Raw genomic sequence first — 21,948 nt, 5'->3', positions numbered from 1 at the left:
CACTGAGTCAAACAGCCTACCAGATGATACAAAGTGCTCATTGAAACAATTCAGCATTTCAGTTGTCATATATAGTAACAGAGTCCTTCAAAACACACGATGGTAATTCATTAACATTACTGTTACCAGACATAGACGTAATAGTCTTCCAAAACTTTATAGGGTCATTCAGGTTATCAGTGGTAACAGACATAAAATATTCAGACTTGGTCTTCCTGAGAAGAAAAGAACACTTGTTTCGTAACTGCCTAAAAATAAGCCAATCAGCATCAGAACATGATTTCCTTGCTTTAGCCCAGGCTAGATTACGGTCGTGAATAATACAAGACAGCTCAGAAGAAAACCATGGATTATCCCGCCCTTTAACCCTGAACCTGCGGAATGGGGCATGTTTGTTTACTATTTGGGAAAAACCATCATGGAAGAATTTCCAGGCAGTTTCCACATCAGGGATAAATAAGCTCAATCTTGCTCCAGTCAAAATAAAACAAATGATGAAAGAAAGCCTGCTCATTAAAACACTTCAAATTTCTCTTACGAATAAAATGTGGGTTTGTCTTAGGAACCTTAGTATTTCTAACAGCAACAACAGCACAATGGTCACTTAAATCATTACAAAAAACACCAACCGCAGAATATTTATTACATTTGTCAATATCAAATCAGGATAGATTTATCTGGGCATTTAAGAATTGGGCGAGTGGGTGAGTTAATCAACTGGGTAAGAATCATACAATGACATTTAAAAAAAAATCATCAGACACTGGCTTTAACCAACACCAGTTGAGATCACCAATCAAGATCATTTCACTGTAAAGAAGTTTAGACATAAGGTGCGTCAAAGAAGAAAATGCATCACCGAGAGCAGAGGGGGGTCTATAACAGCCAATCACAGTTATAGAGAGGCCCTTTGAAACCTCAATATTCAAAGCAAGAAATTCCAACGGTTTACAAATAGTTTCAGACTTTGCCACACTTACAGGGAATTTAGATTTGACATATATAGCCACACCCCCAGCTTTCTTAATAACCTGATCAGTGCGATAAACATTGTAACCACTTATACAAATATCCTTATCAAAAACAGACTTGCTGAGCCAGGTTTCAGAAAACACAATTACATCAGCATCAGTTGATTTAGCCCCAATCCCAACCCCATCCATTTTTGACAACAGGCTGCGTACTTTTAAATGAAAAATACCAAAACCAGATCTTGATTTAAAATCAGAGGGGGTTTGGAAACATTGCATATCAGGGCCAGGGTTAGGTTGCACGTTACCTGATATCAACAAAAGAATAATAAATAGGCACCTCTGTTTAATAACCTTGCACTTCTTCTCTTTTTTTAAGAGACCTACTGCAAGCGAACTCTACAAGTGAGTTTCCAGACAATACAAAACAGTAATTTAAAACCATTAGACTTTGGTAGTGACACAAATTCGTACTGTTTACATCATGCCACAAAATACATCGGCACTTGGACGAGTGGACCGAGTGAAAAAGAGCTAGTTCCTGCAGACAAAATATCGTGTTTTCATTACTTCTTGTCACTTTCTTGTCATGTCTGAACCCATTTGATTGACAATGAGGATATAACTTCATTAAGCTACAATATCTATTTCCTTTTACTGACGGTTTGGTGTTATAAAGGCCTGGATTTAGACAACACGATAAAATAATTGTAAAACTAATAATATTTTCAGATATTATGTCAAACATATGGTGTTTTATATCTTATTAGTTTATTTTTTCAGGCAGAATGTTATTTCTGTTATAGCACCACGTTCCCTCCGAGCCTTACTCATCAATTAGATAGGCCCTAGTGTATGCACGCGTGGAATTAATGACGCAGTGTAGTGTCATTGATGTAGAGAGGGGGTGACCTCGTGCTTTAAAATTGTTCCCGTGAAAGATTAGAAATCACAGATCGGCTAGAACATAAACCAAGAGCAACCAGAGAACAGTAATGATGAAGACCTCTCAGTGCCAAACCAGAGTCTCCCAGAGCGGCAGCGCAAGCTACGTGAGCGTTCTCAGCACCAGCGCAATGAACACGCTCAGCAGCACGAGCCTCACGCTTCTTGTTCTCCTCATCTCAGCGATCCCAGTCTGCAAAAGTAAGTAAATATACATATTTTGACCATGCTTTGGGTATAGAATATGGACAGACGTATGCATTGCTGTAGGTCCAATTCAAGATGTAAAAACGTAAAACTTTGGGGCATGGAACATGTTTGCGGATCTGATGTAGCCTAATTGAATAGTTTAGGAAAAATATAGTTGTTCAAAACCATTCAACATAAATTGGTAATCAACAAGCTAATTTAAATCATTCAGTTCAATTCTATTTGCATTTACATTTTTTTTGCAAAAAAACTATATGTTGAAAAGATTGAAAGGAACTTGTTTACCTTACAAAATAAAACGTTATAGGTTTAAAGTGCAATGAGTTTACTTCTCCTTAAATAAAACTGTAGACCAAAGATGCAGTATATTTGAATGGTTTACAATATGAATTTACCCATAATTGTTTAAACTCAAGATTCTTACACGTCAATCATATTGTGCGTAATTACGCATTCTTGTGAATTTGCGCAACGGAGAGAAGGTTTGAGAAATATTTGACATACTTCAGCACTTTCAATTTGTAAGTTTATCTTGTTATGAAGAGGCCCTGGTGTCTTGTTGGTTTATAACCTATTATCCAATACTGTATTTTCGTTATGGGATTTTCTCTGACTGGAATTGTATTTATTCTAATCTGTGCAGCATAGAGAACTGGTGTAGCCTAAAGCATATAGAAGCTGCACCCACCACCAGTAGGCCTAATGCGACTTCAGCCTGTTGTTCTAGTACGTAATTATACTTTTACTCGAATGCCTCCACATAACCATATACATAAAATACATCAGTTGGAGAGGAACTCCTAATGTTTTGGTAATATTCTGTAAAATTTTAATTTGAGTGTACTGTTAAGTTCTAAAGCAAAACATGTCAGTCAAACAGAAGGGGAACTAATAAAGAGTCACTGACCAACAACCAAAATGAAACATGTGGGGTTTTAGGAGGGATTCTGAAAGACACTCATGGGGTTGTCCACTGAAAGTTGACAAGCAACAACAACTGAAACCTTAAAGACATCCACCATCAGCGCCCACTAAATTTGCAAACAAAAGAAAAACCCACACCAAACTTAATAAAGACAGGAAGCAAACAAAATCAAATAAAGGATTGTTTGTATAGAACACAAAAAAGGGTGTGCCAACTAAAGGTGTTAACCCTCCGCATCCATCAAAACAACTGGAGCACTGGGCCAGCCACTCTTAAATAGTACCTGGACTAGCACAGGTGAAACACCTTCCCACTAACAAGATGGTAACCAGTACATGTGTAACACATACTGACTAATGAGGTGACACCAATTGGTGAGCCCTACGTGCTAATGTCCAACCTCAAAACATAAATGGAAAAACCTGTAACAGTACTTACTGCATTGGTAATTTCACTCTCTCTCTATTCTCTCTTCTCCCTCTCTAACTCCTTTCTTTGTTCTATGACTGACAGCTTGAATCTACTACAATTACCCCCCCAGCCATGCATGGGGCAGAGGCATGTCAGCCTAATCTGATGCAGGCAAACCGTGGCATTGACAAACAGGCAACATCTTAATGACTCCTAACAGTGGCTTGGATTTGGCTCCAAACAGCAATAATATCATAAATAATTGAAACATACATATATTTACAATGGCAACTGTGTCAATCCCTCTTCAGTGACGTGAGAAATTATATTTGTTAAGGGTTATTTTCTGTGACATTGAGCGATTTGATGCGGCTTTGACTGATCAATCAATCAAATGTATTTATTTATAAAGCCCCTTTTACATCTGCCAATGTTACAAAGTGCTATACAGAAACCCAGTCTAAAACCCCAAACAGCAAGCAATGCAGATGTAGAAGCACAGCCTCAATTTGTTGGTCACTATGAATTTTTGAATATGAACAGATATAATTACAGCATAACATACTCTTTAAAAGTTATCTAAAACCTAAAAGTTTTTTTTTTAACCTTTATTTTACTAGGCAAATCAGTTAAGAACAAATTCTTATTTTCAATGACGGCCTAGGAACAGTGGGTTAAGTGCCTGTTCAGGGGCAGAACGACAGATTTGTACCTTGTCAGCTCGGGGATTCGAACTTGCAACCTTTCGGTTACTAGTCCAACGCTCTAACCACTAGGCTACCCTGCCGGTTATTTGGCTGTCCCCGTAGGGGAACCCTTTGAAGTAACCTTTTTACAGAGGGTTCTACCTGAAACCAAAAAGGGTTCTATCTGGAACCAAAAAGGGTTCTATGGGGATGACCAAAGAATCCTTTTGGAACCCTTTTTTTCTAAGAGTGTAGGAAAGCTTCAATGCACTCTCCAAGTCCCCATCCTTATGTTATGTTGTTAAAATGCATTAATTGATGTCCATGATGCACTGGAAGTGGATTGTTATGGCTGTGTAATCACAATCTGCACACTCCCACCACCTTAATGCTAAAGCATCAATATGATGATAGAGATGGAATGATTCTTGTGTCTGTCTGTTTCAATGGAAGGTGTTCCAATAGAACAGCAGAGAGCAAATATATACCAGGACCAGCTTCTCAACCAGGTAGGCCACAGAACCACAGCACATCTCTCTCTCTCTGTGTGTTAATACATTTTCCCGTACTAAGACTGTGAGGTGTTGCTTTCCTTTGAAACAAAGAGATGTGTATTTTTCACTCCCACTCTCATAACAGCACTCACCTGTCTTGTCTCCCATAGCTTGACGATGTGTGCTCATCCTACTTTTCTGCAGACCTGCCATTTCGGGTGAGTAAGACAAGAAAAATGAAATGATCAAAGGAAGTTAAATAAAGGTACAAAAAAAGCACTGAAGGGAAAGATGCATGTTCAATGTTTTCTCACTTTCGTATATTTTCAAGTTCAGGATCAACTCCAATTATGATCAAATTGAACTACGGTAGTCACTTACAGGCTTGAAATGAACTGTATCTGTACAACTGTATCAGATTCTTTCTCACCTCCTCCCCCTTGCTCTCTGGTTGCTACTCTAGACACCTGATGTTTTGGGAGAACTCTGTGTGTTAATCCTTGTACAGAAGTCTAAGGTATTCCACCCTTCATGTTCCAGCATAGTAGCTCAAACAATAATCATATCACATGTACACACAGTGGTTTATTCTGTTCTGTGAGCACAGCACAGTTGCACCTACACTGAGTGTACAACACATTAAGAACACCTCCTACTATTGAGATTCCCTCAAAACAGCCTCAATTTGTCGGAGCATGGACTCTACAAGTTGTCGAAAGCGTTCCACAGGGATGCAGGCCCATGTTGCTCCAATGCTTCCCACAGTTGTGTCAAGTTGGCTGTATGTTCACCCTCTGAATGGCACATACACAATCCATGTCTCAATTCTCTCAAGGCTAAATCATAATCTCCCCTTAATCTACTCTGATTGAAGTGGATTTAACAAGGGACATCAGTAAGGGATCGTAGCTTTCACCTGGTCAGTCTGTCATGGAAAGAGTTTTGTACACTCAGTGTATATGCAGTGTTTAAAGGAGTAGTTCATGAATCCATGGTTCAGTTTTCTTCAAACAGCCACTATGGAAGTGATGGCGGTACGTGAGCATGTTTTCTTTTTAAATGGCCAAATCACCTTTAAGTAACATCAAACCAAATATAGTTGATTTCAGGTGATTTGGACATATTTTTTAAACATGCACACATGCCACTATCATTTCCATAGATTTTTAAATAGCAGTGGTTAAAGTTAGCTGAAGTTTGTAATGGCTGTTTAAAGAAACTGGACCATGGATTACAGTTTCTCCTGGCTCATAGACTACTTTCAGGGTGAGGAACCATCTAACATCAAGTTGTAAAATAGTTTAAATCATTTTCAATCGTAAATTTAGTTTTGTTTTCTTGTCATTGCAGGACATGAAAGTGCGGGACAATCCTAGTAAAAGGGTAAGTGTGACATTGTCGGTTTTATCATGTCTGCTTCATCAAGTCTTTCATCTGTCTATTGAAATATGTTCCCTTTAGTGAACGCCTATCAATGCAATCAACTATTTTATTTGTTTGTGTGTGTTTTTGTGTGTGTGTGTGTTTGCTTGTGTATAGTTTTTATTTCATTATGCTAAGCAACAAGGTGCTGGCCTAACAGAGGGGGCGGTAAGTTGGGTTAAAGTTCACTTTGCACTGCTTGACAAGGCACACTGAATTTTTTTTAATTCTTTGTTACTTGTACTGTGCTTTTAGTATTGTATGACTTATTTACTCTAGAACATGAATTTTTATCCTGAAAAAGTGTTACGTTTTAGCTTAGTTTTTATTTCCAGAGTAACCAAAATATTATGAGGCATGAATTGCACACTCTTCTGCATATTACATTACCCAGCTCTTACCTTCTCAAAATGCATGCACGCAGACAAACACAGACCCTATTGCTGCCCAGTCCCTCAGATTGTTAACATAGTCAGTTCTCAATAGCTGTCCTTCAAGGAGATAGTCCCCTACATTTGTGGTTCTTGGTATAGAGAATACCATAATTTTCTGTGGTATAAAGAAAGTTGGAAAAACACTGCTCCACCTGTCACAGTGCTTCCCTTCTCCTTGTCTCTTGCTCTACATGCAAGATGCACACTTTATTGGAAACCATTTTAGGTGCGGCATGTGTCCACATCCATATATCTTGTCTTGTTTGCACAAGTTACTTTGAATTCCTCATGCCTCCCTCCCTTCCGCTGTGTCATCAGTTTGACTGACGTGGGGAACACCATCAGTGTAAATTAGATAAAAAGAAATGACAAGGAACGGACACATTTTCTGTCCCATCTGAATAATTCATGGCAGACTGTATCTTTAAGTGCCAATCATTTTCTTTTCAAGTCTCCAAGCTATTGTAATGGAACCAAAATGCCATCCTCCATTTCTAGTGAAGGCTTCATTTATTCATTTAGGATATAGCTTTGTTTACAGTCACTGGGCAGAGATTGGCTTTGCAAAGGTTTGTTATAGTTTATCCTCAGAGGATGTTAGCACAGGAAAATCAAGCTGAGTTGACAAAATGTAAAATATGTCAACCAGATAACAATGAAAATATGATGTATTTCCTAGACATTGTGCATGGCCTGCATGGGGAGAGCGTGTTGTCACTATGTGCTTTGTTGATCTAAACATGAATGCAGAGTCTGCAAATGAACACAGGGTTGTACTGAGGTGTGTGTGTGGGGTGTGGATGGGGTGTCTAGTGGTAATGTGTGTGTATATGGAGTCCTCTCTACAGCTCCCACCCCTTTGTCTCTGTCTCAGAGCAGTTGTTCATGGTTCTCATGTTTCTTCATGTCTGTCCATATGTTTTGTGGATGTGTCAGTCCCCTGTGATGCATCCCCTCCTGCAGCTAGTTCCTCAACTCAATACCAGACGAGAGAGAGGAGAGGAGTTTGTGGTCCGCGTATGTACCATCTGCATGTTCCTTTTTACATATCTGCGTCATAACTTGAATTACTCTACCTACATGTACATATTACCTCGACTAACCGGTGCCCCTGCACATTGACTCTGTACCGGTACCCCTCGCATATAGCCTCGCTATTGTTATTTTACTGCTGCTCTTTAATTGTTTATTTTTATTTTTATTAAATGCATTGTTGGTTAAGGGTCTGTAAGTAAACATTTCACTATAAGGTCTACAGCTGTTGTATTCGGCGCATGTGACAAATAAAACAAATGAATTCTTTGGAGAGGAAATATCACACTAATCCAGGGGTCTCCAACCTTTTCTAGCATGAGAGCTACTTTAAAAAAATGAAACATGTCACAAGCTACTAATGGTTCTGTACTGTTGCTGCTCATTTCATTGCAAAGTTTGAAAATAACAATAGATACAAATTATATACTGTACCTACTCATGATATATTTCTGCCAGGTAAGCCGACTTTGCAGTTAACATTTAATTGAGAAGGTTTTGGGAAACCTGTCTGTCATCCCACAAGATGGTTATCACATCAACTGTGATGGGCATTCCGAATCTTTTCTTTGAGCCGGATCATTTGGTTCAGTTCACCTAAAAGAGACCTTTGGCTCCCAAGTGGCTCTTTGTTAGGTAATGCTTAGAAATGGACCTAAAACCATTTTAAAGCCTAAAAAAATCACCTAACATTATGTCAGATCGTGAAATGTGAGTTCAAATAAAACATCTCCTGACCAAATTATTAGATGGCCTACAAAATAAATGAAGACAGTTACACACTGAAAATATTTGCTTGGACTAGGATGAGGCTCTCTCCTCACTATATTGTTCCTGCACTGAGGAATTACCATCTTCAGATAATGTTTTTATAATTTATCTGCAGATAATCGATGCCTGGAGGTCAAAAAGCAGTGGTAAAAGTATGCAAACATGGGAGCCAATGTTCACCAAAAAGAGGCGTTCAAAAAGAGACGATGGTTTACGAACGACCCATCACTACTGGCTACACACGGAGGGATAGACAAAGGTCCGCACCGTACAGATATAAAGGGGCAATATTGCTGGAAACTAATTGCCAGATAGTGTTAGGTTTGGCTTTTTAAGCCAATAGTGGCTAACCGGGTGTGGGATAATGTTAATGTTGTGTTGGTTAGACAGTAGCTGGGAGCTTGGCTGTCTGATATATGTGACATTTATTTATGACAGCTTGCTCTGGAACACGTGAACATTGCATGTACTTTCATAATTGTTTGGCTAGCTACTCATAGGTGGTCTGCGAGCTACTGGTAGCTCACAATTGACCTATTGGAGACCCCTACGGTAATCTTTTATTAGCTGGTGGCAGGTAGCCTAGTGTTTAGAGCATTGGGCCGGTCGCTAGTTTGAATCCCCGAGCCGACAACGTAAAAAATCTGTCAGTATGCCCTTGAGCAAGGAACTTAATCCTAATTGCTCCAGGGTTGCCGTTGATAATAGCAGACCATGGCCCCATTCTCCAAGAGTGTCTCAGGGAGATTTCGGATATGCAAAAAAAACTATTCTAATTCACACATGCTTATTAATACACACATGTACATGTGTGAAATAGAATATAGGCACCCACCAAATTATTATTATTTATTTAGCAAAAAATAAACGTCCTCTCACTGTCAACTGCGTTCATTTTCAGCAAACTTAACATGTGTAAATATTTGTACATATCAAGATTCAACAACTGAACAAGTTCCACAGACATGTGACTAACAGAAATGGAATCATGTGTCCCTGAACAAAGGGGGGGTCAAAATCAAAAGTAACAGTCAGTATCTGGTGTGGCCACCAGCTGCATTAAGTACTGCAGTGCATCTCCTCCTCATGGACTGCACCAGATTTGCCAGGTCTTGCTGTGAGATGTTACCCCACTCTTCCACCAAGGCAACTGCAAGTTCCCAGACATTTCTGGGGGGAATGACCCTAGCCCTCATCCTCCGATCCAACAGGTCCCAGACGTGCTCAATGGGATTGAGATCTGGGCTCTTCACTGGCCATGGCAGAATACTGACATTCCTGTCTTGCAGCAAATCACGCACATAAACGAGCAGTGTTGTTGGTGGCATTGTCATGCTGGAGGGTCATGCCAGGATGAGCCTGCAGGAAGGGTACCACATGAGGGAGGAGGATGTCTTGCACAGCATTGAGATTGTCTGCAATGACAACAAGCTCATGCTGTGACACACCGCCCCAGACCACGACAAACCCTCCACCTCCAAATCGATCCCGCTCCAGAGTACAGGTCTCGGGGGAACGTGCATTCCTTCGACAATAAACATGAATCTGACCATCACCCCTGGTGAGACAAAACCATGAATCGTCAGTGAAGAGCACTTTTTGCCAGTCCTGTCTGGTCCAGAGACGGTGGGTTTGTGCCCATAGGCGACGTTGTTGCCGGTGATGTCGGGTGAGGACCTGCCTTACAACAGGCCTACAAGCCCTCAGTCCAGCCTCTCTCCCTCAGTCCAGCCTATTGAGGACAGTCTGAGCACTGATGGAGGGATTGTGTGTTCCTGGTGTAACTCGGGCAGTTGTTGTCACCATCCTGTACCTGTCCCGCAGGTGTGATGTTCGGATGTACCGATCCTGTGCAGGTGTTGTTACATGTGGTCTGCCACTGCGAGGATGATCAGCTGTCCGTCCTGTCTCCCTGTAGTGCTGTCTTGGGTGTCTCACAGTACGGACATTGCAATTTATTGCCCTGGCCACATATGCAGTCCTCATGCCTCCTTGTAGCATGCCTAAGGCACGTTCACGCAGGTGAGCAGGGACCCTGGGCATCTTTCTTTTGGTGTTTTTCCAGAGTCAGTAGAAAGGCCTCTTTAGGTTGGGTCGCCCAAACCTAAGTTTTCATAACTGTGACCTTAATTGCCCACCGTCTGTAAGCTGTTAGTGTCTTAACGACTGTTCCACAGGTACATGTTCATTAATTGTTTATGGTTCATTGAACAAGCATGGGAAACAGTTTTTAAACACTTTCCAATGAAGATCTGTGAAGTTATTTGGATTTTTACTAATTCTCTTTGAAAGACAGGGTCCTGAAAAGAGCCGTTTCTCTTTTTGCTGAGTTTACAACAAAGCCACCACAATTTACCATACTTTGTTATAGTAATGATCAAATGAAAGATCTTGTAAGATCTTGCAATGACGGCAGACCCCGGCTAAACCCTCCTCTAACCCGGACGATGCTGGGCCAATTGTGCGCCGCCCTATAGGACTCCCGAAAACGGCTGGCTGTAATACAGCCCGGGATCGAACCAGGGTCTGTAGCACTGAGATGCAGTGCCGCTGCACCACTCAGAAGTCAATATAGGGCATCTGGAGGATATGCTCTTTTCACTTTGTCAATGTGTACAGGATTTGTCATTTTTTCAGTGTGTTACCCTATTATGAGACTGTTGTGTATGTGATGTCTGTGTGTACAGTATAAGCATGTGATTCATTGTGCGTATCGAGGCTATCTTTTTTACACACATACTGTCACTCTGTACTCGCTCTGTCTACATTAGCTGTTCTTTTCCATGATGCAGGTAATTCTGGTCTAAAATTAGTGCATCTGACAGGTGAACTTCCATATTGCTGTGTTTAAACTCAACATAATTCATCCTTCATCCTACATGGGATTGGCGTTGACATAGTAGCTACAGCAGAACTGTGAGAGGAAAAGTGCTCAGCTTAGTGTGTCTGTTTACGGTGGAAAGTCAATGGGAGTGATCTCTACTCTAATGGTTTTGCCTACGAAATAATTAAATAAGTGGAAATAAGCTTCAACGTCTAAGCACACTGCTTTCTGTTCCAACTGAAATTGTAAGACTTTCTTTTCGTCTGGAAGCAGTTGTCGGCTGAATAAATACTGCCATACTCATGGGACCATACTGGAATGTAGAGCACCTGTTCATTGATATATTCTGTCCTGCTGTGCCTTCTGTTTAGGATGATCTCCAGGGACCTGAGGGAATTCAGAGCAGAGGATACTTCTTGTATCGGGTAAGAATACACACATTCAGAGGACAGGAATAAACTCTGTTAAAATGTTTGTTTGATTTCATTCATCAGTAACATTTCCTTATCTTACTTACAGCCAAGAAATGGAAGAAGATCCCTAGAATTTGATTAAATGTAAGGTATGGGGTATTGAACAGCCACAACCTTCATAGAGTGGTCCAGACCTCTGCCACAACCCCTTAATGATCATTGTACAGTGATGTTGAATGTACACAATGAAATGAAAGAATCCAAATAAAATAGTCTTTATTGGTCCAAAAGTCTTATTTGTGTTACAAGGTGTCTTGAATTAAAAGCATTGTTATATGGTTATTTTTGTGGTGGCATGATTTTGCAGAAAGACAGATACTGCTAAATAAACTTGCACAAAGAGGTCCTGGCTCAACTGTAAAATTATCAGTGAACACAAAAGCGGAGTGTGTATGTGTGTTAGCTGAAATATTCGTTACTATAGCCTACTTAGTGTGCTCAAAAAAACGACACACACAAATGTTGTCTTTCTCTGAAACATCTCCTATAACAACACAATATTGAGATCTCACCCAACACTATTGTGCTGCACCACATTCTGTTATGATTCAAATCCACCTTTCTAAAACAGACTAGACCAGAAAGGCTGCTTATTGTCTCAATGCACTGTACAAAAACTGGTTAAATCAATGTTGTTTCCACATCATTTAAACCCCCCAAAATACATTTAGACATTGAATCAACACTGGCTGCATAACAAGTGTTCCTGTTTGGAGATTTGTACTAAGAATTTTGAAAATTCCACACATACTTGTGAAACTAGCACAAGAACAATTGAAAAAAACTGACTAGGCACTATATCATTTTGGTTCAGTAGTTTTCGGTTTTGAGAGGATTAATGAAGTGATAGTTACGTTTGGGCGACCCAACCAAATTCACAGTCTAAGAAGTGTTAGATCTGTTCTATGAGCGCTATTTTTATGCTTCCCATTCTTACATTTATTTTTGCATCTTTTACTTTCGGTTTTGAAAATACAATATTTTTAGTTAGGTAAATATATATTTTATTGTGGTTTAGATGGTACAATGATTCTCTCTACACTATACTTACTTGTTTTGTCACAAACTGAAATTAGGCGAACTATTTGAATTTTAGCAACTATGAAATGGCGGAGCTATATCTGCATAGTGCATCTTTAATTGTATTGTTAACAAATTTCAAGAAAATATTTTCAAAAGTAAAGTCAATATTGCATTTTAAAAAGCAGATTGAATATCTATTCAAATTGAAAGAGTGATTTGGTGCAGTGAACAAGTGACTGAGAATTTGGTTGTAGAGTTTTGAAACATGAGCCATTTTGATTCTGTTTAGTTTTTGTGCCACATACATTACTTCTGAAAATTGCACTGAAGTGATTGAAAAAAACTGTAATTGATCCTGCATCATGATACAGATGTGTGTACGTCTTCTGTTTTATCTGGTGCAATATTATGTCCAGCTGGCAGGTATTGTGTAGGCCGTCATCGTAAATAGGAATTTGTTCTTAACGGACTTGCCTAGTTAAATAAAGGTTAAATAAGTTGTATTTTACCAGCCCTTCTCATCCTTTGACAGAGCATTCTGGCTGGTGACAGAACACATGCTTTGCACTTGGCTGAGTTCTCACACTCAGAGAGTTGTCTTGGGGGTGGCTTGTCGTTTCACACTCCCAACTCCTTCAGCCTCCCACCCATAGTTCTGTATGGTTCTGTATGGCTCAGTTGGTAGAGCATTGGAATTTGCAATGCCAAGATTATGGGTTTGATTCCCCTGGCCACCCATATGTAAAATATATGCACGCATGACTAAGTTGCTCTGGATAAAAGCTTCTGCTAAATGGCATGTATTGTTATATATTATCAAATTGTTTCAGCTACCAACTATTACATTCAGGTGAAGAACTAAACTCATTCTGATGACTTACTAATTGTATTTACCTTACAGCATTGAAGCATAATTCATGTTTTTGTCTGGTCTAGAATATACAAAACCAAGACTAAGGAGATGATTGTGGACGACAGGAAGAGGAGCACCGAGCACGTCCCCATTCTCATCGACGGGGTTGTATTGGAGCAGGTTGAGAGCTTCAAATTCCTTGGTGTCCACATCACCAACAAACTATCATGGTCCAAACACACCAAGACAGTCATGAAGAGGGCACAACAAAGCCTATTCCCCCTCATGAAATTAAAAAGATTTGGCATGGGTCCTACAATAGAGATGTGTGTCAGTCTTCTGTTTTATCTGGTGCAATATTATGTCTAGCTGGCAGGTATTGTATTTTACCAGCCCTTCTCTCACCCTTTGACAGAGCATTCTGGCTGGTGACAGAACATAGGCTTTCCGCTTGGCTGAGTTCTCACACTCAGAGAGTTGTCTTGGGGATGCTTGTCGTTTCACACACCCACCCACCTACCCCCCACCCAGCTCTGGCTTGCCAGGGCACCGCAGCCTGCTCATGGACTAATGTGTCACTGTCAGTCCGCTGTCTTCAGATACTTCTTTCAAACAAATACTCCCACAGTGAGAAACAAGAAAGGAAAAAGAGAGACACTGATATGAATAGTTTTTAGGTAACAGAAAACAAAGTATACATTTTTATTCTATATCAAATCAAAGTTTGTCACCTTACAGTGAAATGCTTACTTACAGGCTCTAACCAATAGTGCAGAGAAAAAAAACTGTGTGTGTAGGTAAGTAAAGAAATAAAACAGTAAAAATACATTTGAAAAAAAGAGTAGCAAGGCTATATACAGACACCGGTTAGTCAGGCTTATTGAGGTAGTATGTACATGTGGGTATGGTTAAAGTGACTATACATATATATATATATGATGAACAGAGAGTAGCTGTAGCGTAAAAAGAGGGGTTGGTGGGTGATGGGACACAATGCAGATAGCCCTGTTAGCCAATGTGCGGGAGCACTGGTTGGTCGGGCCAATTGAGGTAGTATGTACATGAATGTATAGTTAAAGTGACTATATCCAATTTGTAAGTCGCTCTGGATAAGAGCGTCTGCTAAATGACTTAAATGTAAATGTAAATGTATACATATATATGATGAACAGAGAGTAGCAGCAGTGTAAAAGAGGGGTTGGGGGGTGACTCCTGTTTAGGAGTCTTATGGCTTGGGGGTAAAAACTGTTGAGATGCCTTTTTGTCCTACACTTGGCACTCCGGTACCGCTTGCCATGAGAACAGTCTATGACTGGGGTGGCAGGTACCGAGTCAATGTGCGGGGGTAAAGGTTAGTCGAGGTAATTTGTACATGTAGGTAGGAGTAAAGTGACTATGCATAGATAGTAAACTGCGAGTAGCAGCAGTGTAAAAACAAAGGGGGGTCAAATCAATCAAGTCCTGGTGGCCATTTGATGAATTGTTCAGCAATTTTATGGCTTGGGGGTAGAAGCTGTTAAGGAACCTTTTGACCAAGACTTGTAGCTCCGGTACCGCTTTGCCGTGTGGTAGCAGAGGGAACGGTCTATGACTTGAGGGCCTGGAGTCTTTGAAAATATTTTGGGCCTTCCTCTGACACCACCTAGTATAAAGGTCCTGGATGGCAGGAAGCTTGGCCCCAGTGATGTACTGGGCTGTAAGCACTACCCTCTGTAACGCCTTACGGTCGGATGCCGAGCAGTTTCCATACCAGGCGGTGATGCAACCAGTCAGGATGCTCTCGATGGAGCAGCTGTAGAACTTATTGAGGATCTGGGGCACCCATGCCAAGTCTCCAGACTTGGACCATGATAGTTTGCTGTTGATCGATGTGAATGGGGGCATGTTCGGCCCTCCCTTTCCCTGTAGTCCATGATCATTTCCTTAGTCTTGCTCATGTTGAGGGAGAGGTTGTTGTCCTGGCACCACACTGCCAGGTCTCTGACCTCCTACCTATAGGCTGTGTCATCGTTGTCGGGGATCAGGCGTACTACTGAGGTGTCGTCAGCAAATGTAATGATGGTGTTGGAATCATGCTTGGCCACTTCTTGGCTACCGACGTGAGTGCTACGGGGCGGTAGTCATTTAGGCAGGTTACCTTCGCTTTCTTAGGTACAGGGACTATGGTGGTCTGCTTGAAACATGTAGGTATTACAGACTGTCAGGGAGAGGGTGAAAATGTCAGTGAAGACACTTTCCAGTTGGTCTGCGCATGCTCTGAGTACACGTCCTGGTAATCTGTCTGGCCCCTCGGCTTTGTGAATGTTGACCTGTTTAAAGGTCTTGCTCACATCGGCTATGGAGTGCGTGATCACACAATTGTCCAGACTAGCTGGTGCTCTCATGCATGCTTCAGTGTTGCTTGCCTCGAAGCGAGCACAAAAGACATTTAGCCCATCTGGTAGGCTTGCATCACTGGGCAGCTCGCGGCTGCTTTTCCTTTTGTAGTCCGTAATAGTTTGCAAGCCCTGCCACATCCGATGAGTGTCAGAGCCAGTGTAGTAGGATTCAGTCTTAATTCTGTATGGACGCTTTGCCTGTTTGACGGTTCGTCGGAGGGCATAGCAGGATTTCTTATAAGCGTCTGGATTAGTGTCACTTCTTGAAAGCGGCAGATCTAGGCTTTTAACTCGGTGTGAATGTTGCCTGGAATCCATGGCTTCTGGTTGGGATATGCACGTACGGTCACTGGGGGATGACGTTGTCGATGCACATATTGATGAAGCCTGAGACGGAGGTGATATACTCCTCAATGCCATTGGATGAATCCCGAAACATTCCAGTCTGTGCTAGCAAAACAGTCCTGTAGCATTGTCTGACCATTTCCGTATTGAGCGAGTCACTGGTACTTCCTCCTTTAGTGATCATCAATTAAAGATTTTGTAATAGTAAAATGTTTTTTTTTCTTCTTTGAGAAGATCATATAAAAAGTAATGTGTATATTGTATTGTGAAAGGCAATTAATTTATATGAGCATATGTTGCAATGTGAAACATGTATTTCTAGATGAAACACTGATTAGTGACTGTATGATTTTTTGTGTTGTACTTTTAGTCAATTGAAAATGAGCTTACAGTTTTGAAACAACTGCCTTTTTGATTATCTGTTTGGAAATTTGTACTAAGAGTTGTAAAAATGTACCACATACTTGTGAAAATTGCACCAGTGATGTAATAAAAACTAACGAATATAGTTTGATAACAGCTGATTGCTGAACACTGTCAATGCATATGTTCACCTCATAAATGTATAAATTTGACAAATATTTAAAAAAACAAATCACATATGGATGTGGCTATAAATATTAAATCATCATTTTCCATCAGTCAGGTGGCTTCAATAGGACAAAGTGAAATGAGTCACAATGTGCTAACATTTGGAGTGATATTGTTCTGTTCAATGCACTGCAGAAATACCTAGGTTGTATATACAGTAACAATATATTCCGCTCATCTGAATTTCATTGATACACTCTAAACTGATTCATTTCAAGCAGAGAGACAGGCGATACTGTATCAGATTACAAGTCACGGAGAAAAGGTGATCTTGTATAATGTTGCATGGGGCGGAAATGGCATACAACACCGTGCTACGTAGCCAACTGCTTTACAATACCTTTATTTCTGATGATTTGTCTAACGTACAGTTGAAGTCGGAATTTTACATACATTTAGGTTGAAAACTCATTTTTCAACCACTCCACAAATTTCTTGTTAACAAACTAGTTTTGGCCAGTCGGTTAGGAAATCTACTTTGTGCATGACACACGCCATTTTTCCAACAATTGTTTACAGACAATTCCAGTGGGTCAGAAATGTACATACGCTAAGTTGACTGTGCCTTTAAACAGCTTGGAAAATTCCAGAAAATTATGCCATGGCTTTAGAAGCTAATTGACATCATTTGAGTCAATTGAAAGTGGACCTTTGTCGGTAGGCCTTGAAATACATCCAATCTCAGTGCTTCTTTGCGTGACATCATGTGAAAATTAAAATAAATCTTCCAAGACCTCAGAAAAAAAATTGTAGACCTCCACAAGTCTGGTTCATCCTTGGGAGCAATTTACAAACGCCTGACGGTACCACATTCATCTGAACAAACAATAGTACGCAAGTATAAACATGGGACCACGCAGCCGTCATACTGGTCAGGAAGGAGACGCGTTCTGTCTCTTAGAGATGAACGTATTTTGGTGCGAAAAGTGCAAATCAATCCCAGAACAGCAAAGGACCTTGTGAAGATGCTAGAGGAAAGCGGTACAAAAGTATCTATATATCCACAGTAAAACGAGTCCTATATCGACATATCCTGAAATGCCACTCAGCAAGGAAGAAGCCACTGCTCAAAAAAACGCCATAAAAAAAGCCAGACTACGGTTTGCACATGGGGACAAAGATCGTACTTTTTGGAGAAATGTCCTCTGGTCTGATGAAACAAAAATAGAACTCTTTGGCCATAATGACCATCGTTTGGAGGAAAAAGGGGGAGGCTTGCAAGCCGAAGAACATCATCCCAACCGTGAAGCACGGGGGTGGCAGCATCATGTTGTGGGGGTACTTTGCTGCAGGAGGGACTGGTGCACTTCACAAAATAAATGGCATCGTGAGGAAGGAAAATTAGGTGGATATATTGAAGCAACATCTGAAGACATTAGTCAGGAAGTTAAAGCTTGGTCACAAATAGGTCTTTCAAATGGACAATGACCCCAAGCATACTTCCAAAGTTGGCTTAAGGACAACAAAGTCAAGGTATTGGAGTGGCCATCACAAAGCACTGACCTCAATCCTATAGACAATTTGTGGGCAGAACTGAAAAAGCGTGTACGAGCAAGGTGGCCTACAAAGCGGACTCAGTTACTCCAGCACTGTCAGGAGGAATGGGCCAAAATTCACCCAATTTATTGTGGGAATCTTGTGGAAGGCTACCCTAAATGTTTGACCTAAGTTAAACAATTTAAAGGCAATGCTACCAAATACTAATTGAGTGTATGTAAACTTCTGACCCACTGGGAATGTGATGAAATAAATAAAAGCTGAAATAAATAATTATCTACTATTATTCTGACATTTCACATTCTTAAAAGAAGGTAGTGACCTTAACTGACCTAAGACAGGATTAAATGTCAGGAATTGTGAAAAACAGAGTTTAAATGTATTTGGCTAAGGTGTATGTAAACTTCCAACTTCAACTGTATGTACTATATAAAGATACAACATGCTCACAACCTACCATTGGATACAAATTATAAAGAAATTGTGCATGTCAAGTTATAGTAAATACTGTATAGAAAATTATATTTACCATCTATTTCTATTCATCACTTTAAAAATAACAGTTTTGAAATGTCTACCTTGTATTTTTAGCTATTAGATTGAGCCTATCATTCCTTATCTGATGAATTGGTGACAAATATTTCTCAGCAAAACTGATTTTGCATGAAAATACTTGGGTGGAAGATGTTTGAAACCCCAAGAAAGGCTCAAAGGTTCTGAACATAAGAGAAGAGGCATTACAAGTGTTATATGTTTATAGAGTTTTGTACTTAGAGCTTTGAAAATATACCACTTACATCTGAAAAATGTACCAAAATTATTGAAAAAAACAAATGTTTATGTGTAAAAAATATTTGATAATGGCGCTATCTGGTGGTTGTCCAAAGAACATATCAGAAAACATAGTCCTCTCTTCAGCACCAAGCCCATTCCAAGGAAATGGTACAGTTCCCTCATTTAGAAGTTGTGTACATTTGTTTAAGATTATTATCATAGTGTTGAAAACCATACAAAATAAAGTGTTTGTTTGTTCTCAGCTATTGGGTCAGGTTCTGAGTGCTTGTTTGTTTTTTCTCTCTCAATTCCTTCAGGGAAACAGCACATTTGAGCAGGGGCCACATAATATCCTAAAGCAGACAGAACTTTGTGTCATGATGGTAGTTAGTAATAATAGCGTAGGACTACTGGATCTATGTTCATTATTATTTTTTACTTATTTAACCAGGCAAGTCAGTTGAGAGCACATTCTTATTTACAATGACTATGTAGGCCTATACAGTAAATCTCCCACATCCAGCATGCTGCAAAAGTAAAACAGTAGCCTAAATACAGTTTATTTGTCAGCTTGCAAACCTGCAAACTGACTTTGCACTGAACTATGCCCCAGAGAGCTATCATTAATGGAATGTGAGGTCAATAGTGCTAACACAATAAAGACTATAGTTAAAGTATTGTGCCAGATTTCATGTTCTTCCTGTACTTTATACTATTATCAATGGGATACATTTCAGAGTAGGCTATGATATGGTGATAACAATTGCTAAAACAAAAAGTCCATCATTTCCAAACAACCAGGTCAGGTCATGTCTGAAGACCCAAAATAAATATGAAGTTCTGTAGTAGGCTAATATTGTCTTACTGGCTTTGTTATTTCTGTGGATTGTGTGGGTTTACAGCTGAGCTGAACAATAGTCCTGGTCCATTTCGATTATACAGTATGTCTCTCCTTGTTCCACCCTTAATTGTTCAGAATCTAACAAACGGATAGTCCAAAAATATTGAAAGCTCCGTGCCCAACTTTTAAAGGGACGTTCTGTTTGACGTAAATCCTGTTGTGAAAACGCACAATCCAGTGATACGACACACCAGCCGCCAAGCATCTATTTTCCCGCGCACAGTAAAGGTTGGTTGACTCGTGAGTTTGACCTAGTTGGCACTCTGCCAACTCAGTGAGCGCTCATGGAGGCCAAAGATTTGGAACGTTTGTATAACAGGAATTCAGAGCGCGCGTGCGTAGCCACAAACCATTCTTACAAAGATTCACATGAAACGAACATAGTAGCCAACATGTTGTTTACACCATCTAATAGCAAAATAAGGTTTGTGTTTGCTGTCATTCTGTTTTATGATAAGAATATATACAACTAAAAGCACATTTCTATAATGAACACAAATATAAATGCAAAATGCAACAATTTCAAAGATTTTACTCAGATGATCCAGCAGGTGAAGAAGCTGGATGTGGAGTTCCTGGGCCTGGCGTGGGTACATGTGGTCTGCGGTTGTGAGGCTGGTTGGATATACAGCCAAATTATCGAAGATTACGTTGGAGGCGGTTTATAGTAGATAAATTGACGTTCAATTATCTGGCAACAGCTATATTGGACATTCCTGCAGTCATCATGCCAATTGTATGCTCCATCAAAACTTGAGACTGTGGCATTGTGTTGTGTGACAAAACAGTACGTTTTAGAGTTGCCTTTTATTGTCCCCAGCACAAGGTGCACCGGTGTAATGATCATGCTGCTTAATCAGTTTCTTGATATACCACACCTGTCAGGTGGATGGATTATATTGGAAAATGAGAAATGCTCACTAACAGGCATGTAAACAAACAAACATTTTAGAGAAATAAGCTTTTTGTGTGTGTGGAAAATTTCTGTAATCTTTTATTTCAGCTCATGAAACATGGGACCAACACTTTACATGTTGTGTTTATATTTTTGTTCGGTATACATAGGCCTACATGAAGAAAATGTTTGTAGGGTAGGCTATTATGAGAAAAAGTGTTCAGTAGCAACAAATGATAGGCTATGCGCTGCGTTCATATGCTGGTCGTAGCTTCCTATTTCCTACCTGTGATGTCGGAAATACGACTTCGTTTCATTCATGTACTTTTTGGTCGGAACAATTCTTCAACCTATAATAAGACTTTAGCTGTCTTGATAAGGTTGATAGGCTAGCTAACGTTGCTTAGAATTAACTTATCTAGCTTTCTTAACAATGACAATATCTGTAGTTGTTTAAAACGGATTTGTTATAATATTTTATTCCCCACTTGTAAACTTATTCAGACTTGAAGGGTCTTTCATGTGAATTTACGAATAGGAACTAGGAACTTCCAATATCTCGGATAATACATAAACACAGCAATAAACCCGTTCTAGAGACACAACAACTATAATAAAATTAAAGGAAATATGAGGAAGATTTAAAAAAAAATTGTACTTTACATTATTGCATGGAAGAAACAAAAATATGTTTGGCTGTGTGATGGTAACCCTTTTAGTTTATAGATAATGAACCACTAATATAAACTATGAAACATAAATCATTGAATATATAGGATTTATAATAAAACATCTGGTTTTGTATTTAATATTCCTATAAAATACTAAAGGAGCCATTTATCCATGTTGACTTTAAAGTTTATAATTCCGTATATATGCCTATACGCAGAACACTTTTTTAAGTGCCTCGAAAATGTATAGGCTACTTCTTTCCAAAAATATAATAATTCAACAACAAGACTATTATGGTTATGGTTGTTGTGCTAGGATAGATGCTTTGTGTTATTATCTAAGCGAAACATAATTCACTCAAACGTCTTACAATATTTGCAAGATATGGATGAGTTTATTGTGCCAAATTGAATGCTCAGTA

General features: G+C 39.7%; 1 protein-coding gene across 3 annotated transcripts; it reads left to right on the top strand.

Annotated features, from left to right (window-relative positions):
• The first annotated feature begins 1,822 nt into the window (after nt 1-1,822).
• Nucleotides 1,823-11,831, top strand: LOC118395863 (neuromedin-U-like). 3 transcript variants are annotated; one of them, XM_035789852.2, is made up of 9 exons: nt 1,824-2,117; nt 4,602-4,657; nt 4,813-4,860; nt 5,106-5,159; nt 5,993-6,025; nt 6,182-6,232; nt 7,435-7,515; nt 11,497-11,550; nt 11,645-11,831. In XM_035789852.2, exons 1-9 carry the CDS (start codon nt 1,967-1,969, stop codon nt 11,678-11,680), a joined length of 564 nt encoding a protein of 187 aa, XP_035645745.1. In that variant the 5' UTR covers nt 1,824-1,966; the 3' UTR covers nt 11,681-11,831. The 3 variants fall into 3 exon arrangements, with proteins under 3 accessions (XP_035645756.1, XP_035645745.1, XP_035645765.1); XM_035789863.2 differs by lacking the exon at nt 6,182-6,232 and having other exon boundaries at nt 1,823-2,117; XM_035789872.2 differs by lacking the exons at nt 6,182-6,232; nt 7,435-7,515 and having other exon boundaries at nt 1,828-2,117.
• The last annotated feature ends 10,117 nt before the right edge of the window (nt 11,832-21,948 follow it).

Source organism: Oncorhynchus keta, chromosome 1 (assembly GCF_023373465.1).
Source record: "Oncorhynchus keta strain PuntledgeMale-10-30-2019 chromosome 1, Oket_V2, whole genome shotgun sequence".
Taxonomy (NCBI): domain Eukaryota; kingdom Metazoa; phylum Chordata; class Actinopteri; order Salmoniformes; family Salmonidae; genus Oncorhynchus; species Oncorhynchus keta.
This window is presented reverse-complemented; position numbering and strand designations above follow the sequence as displayed.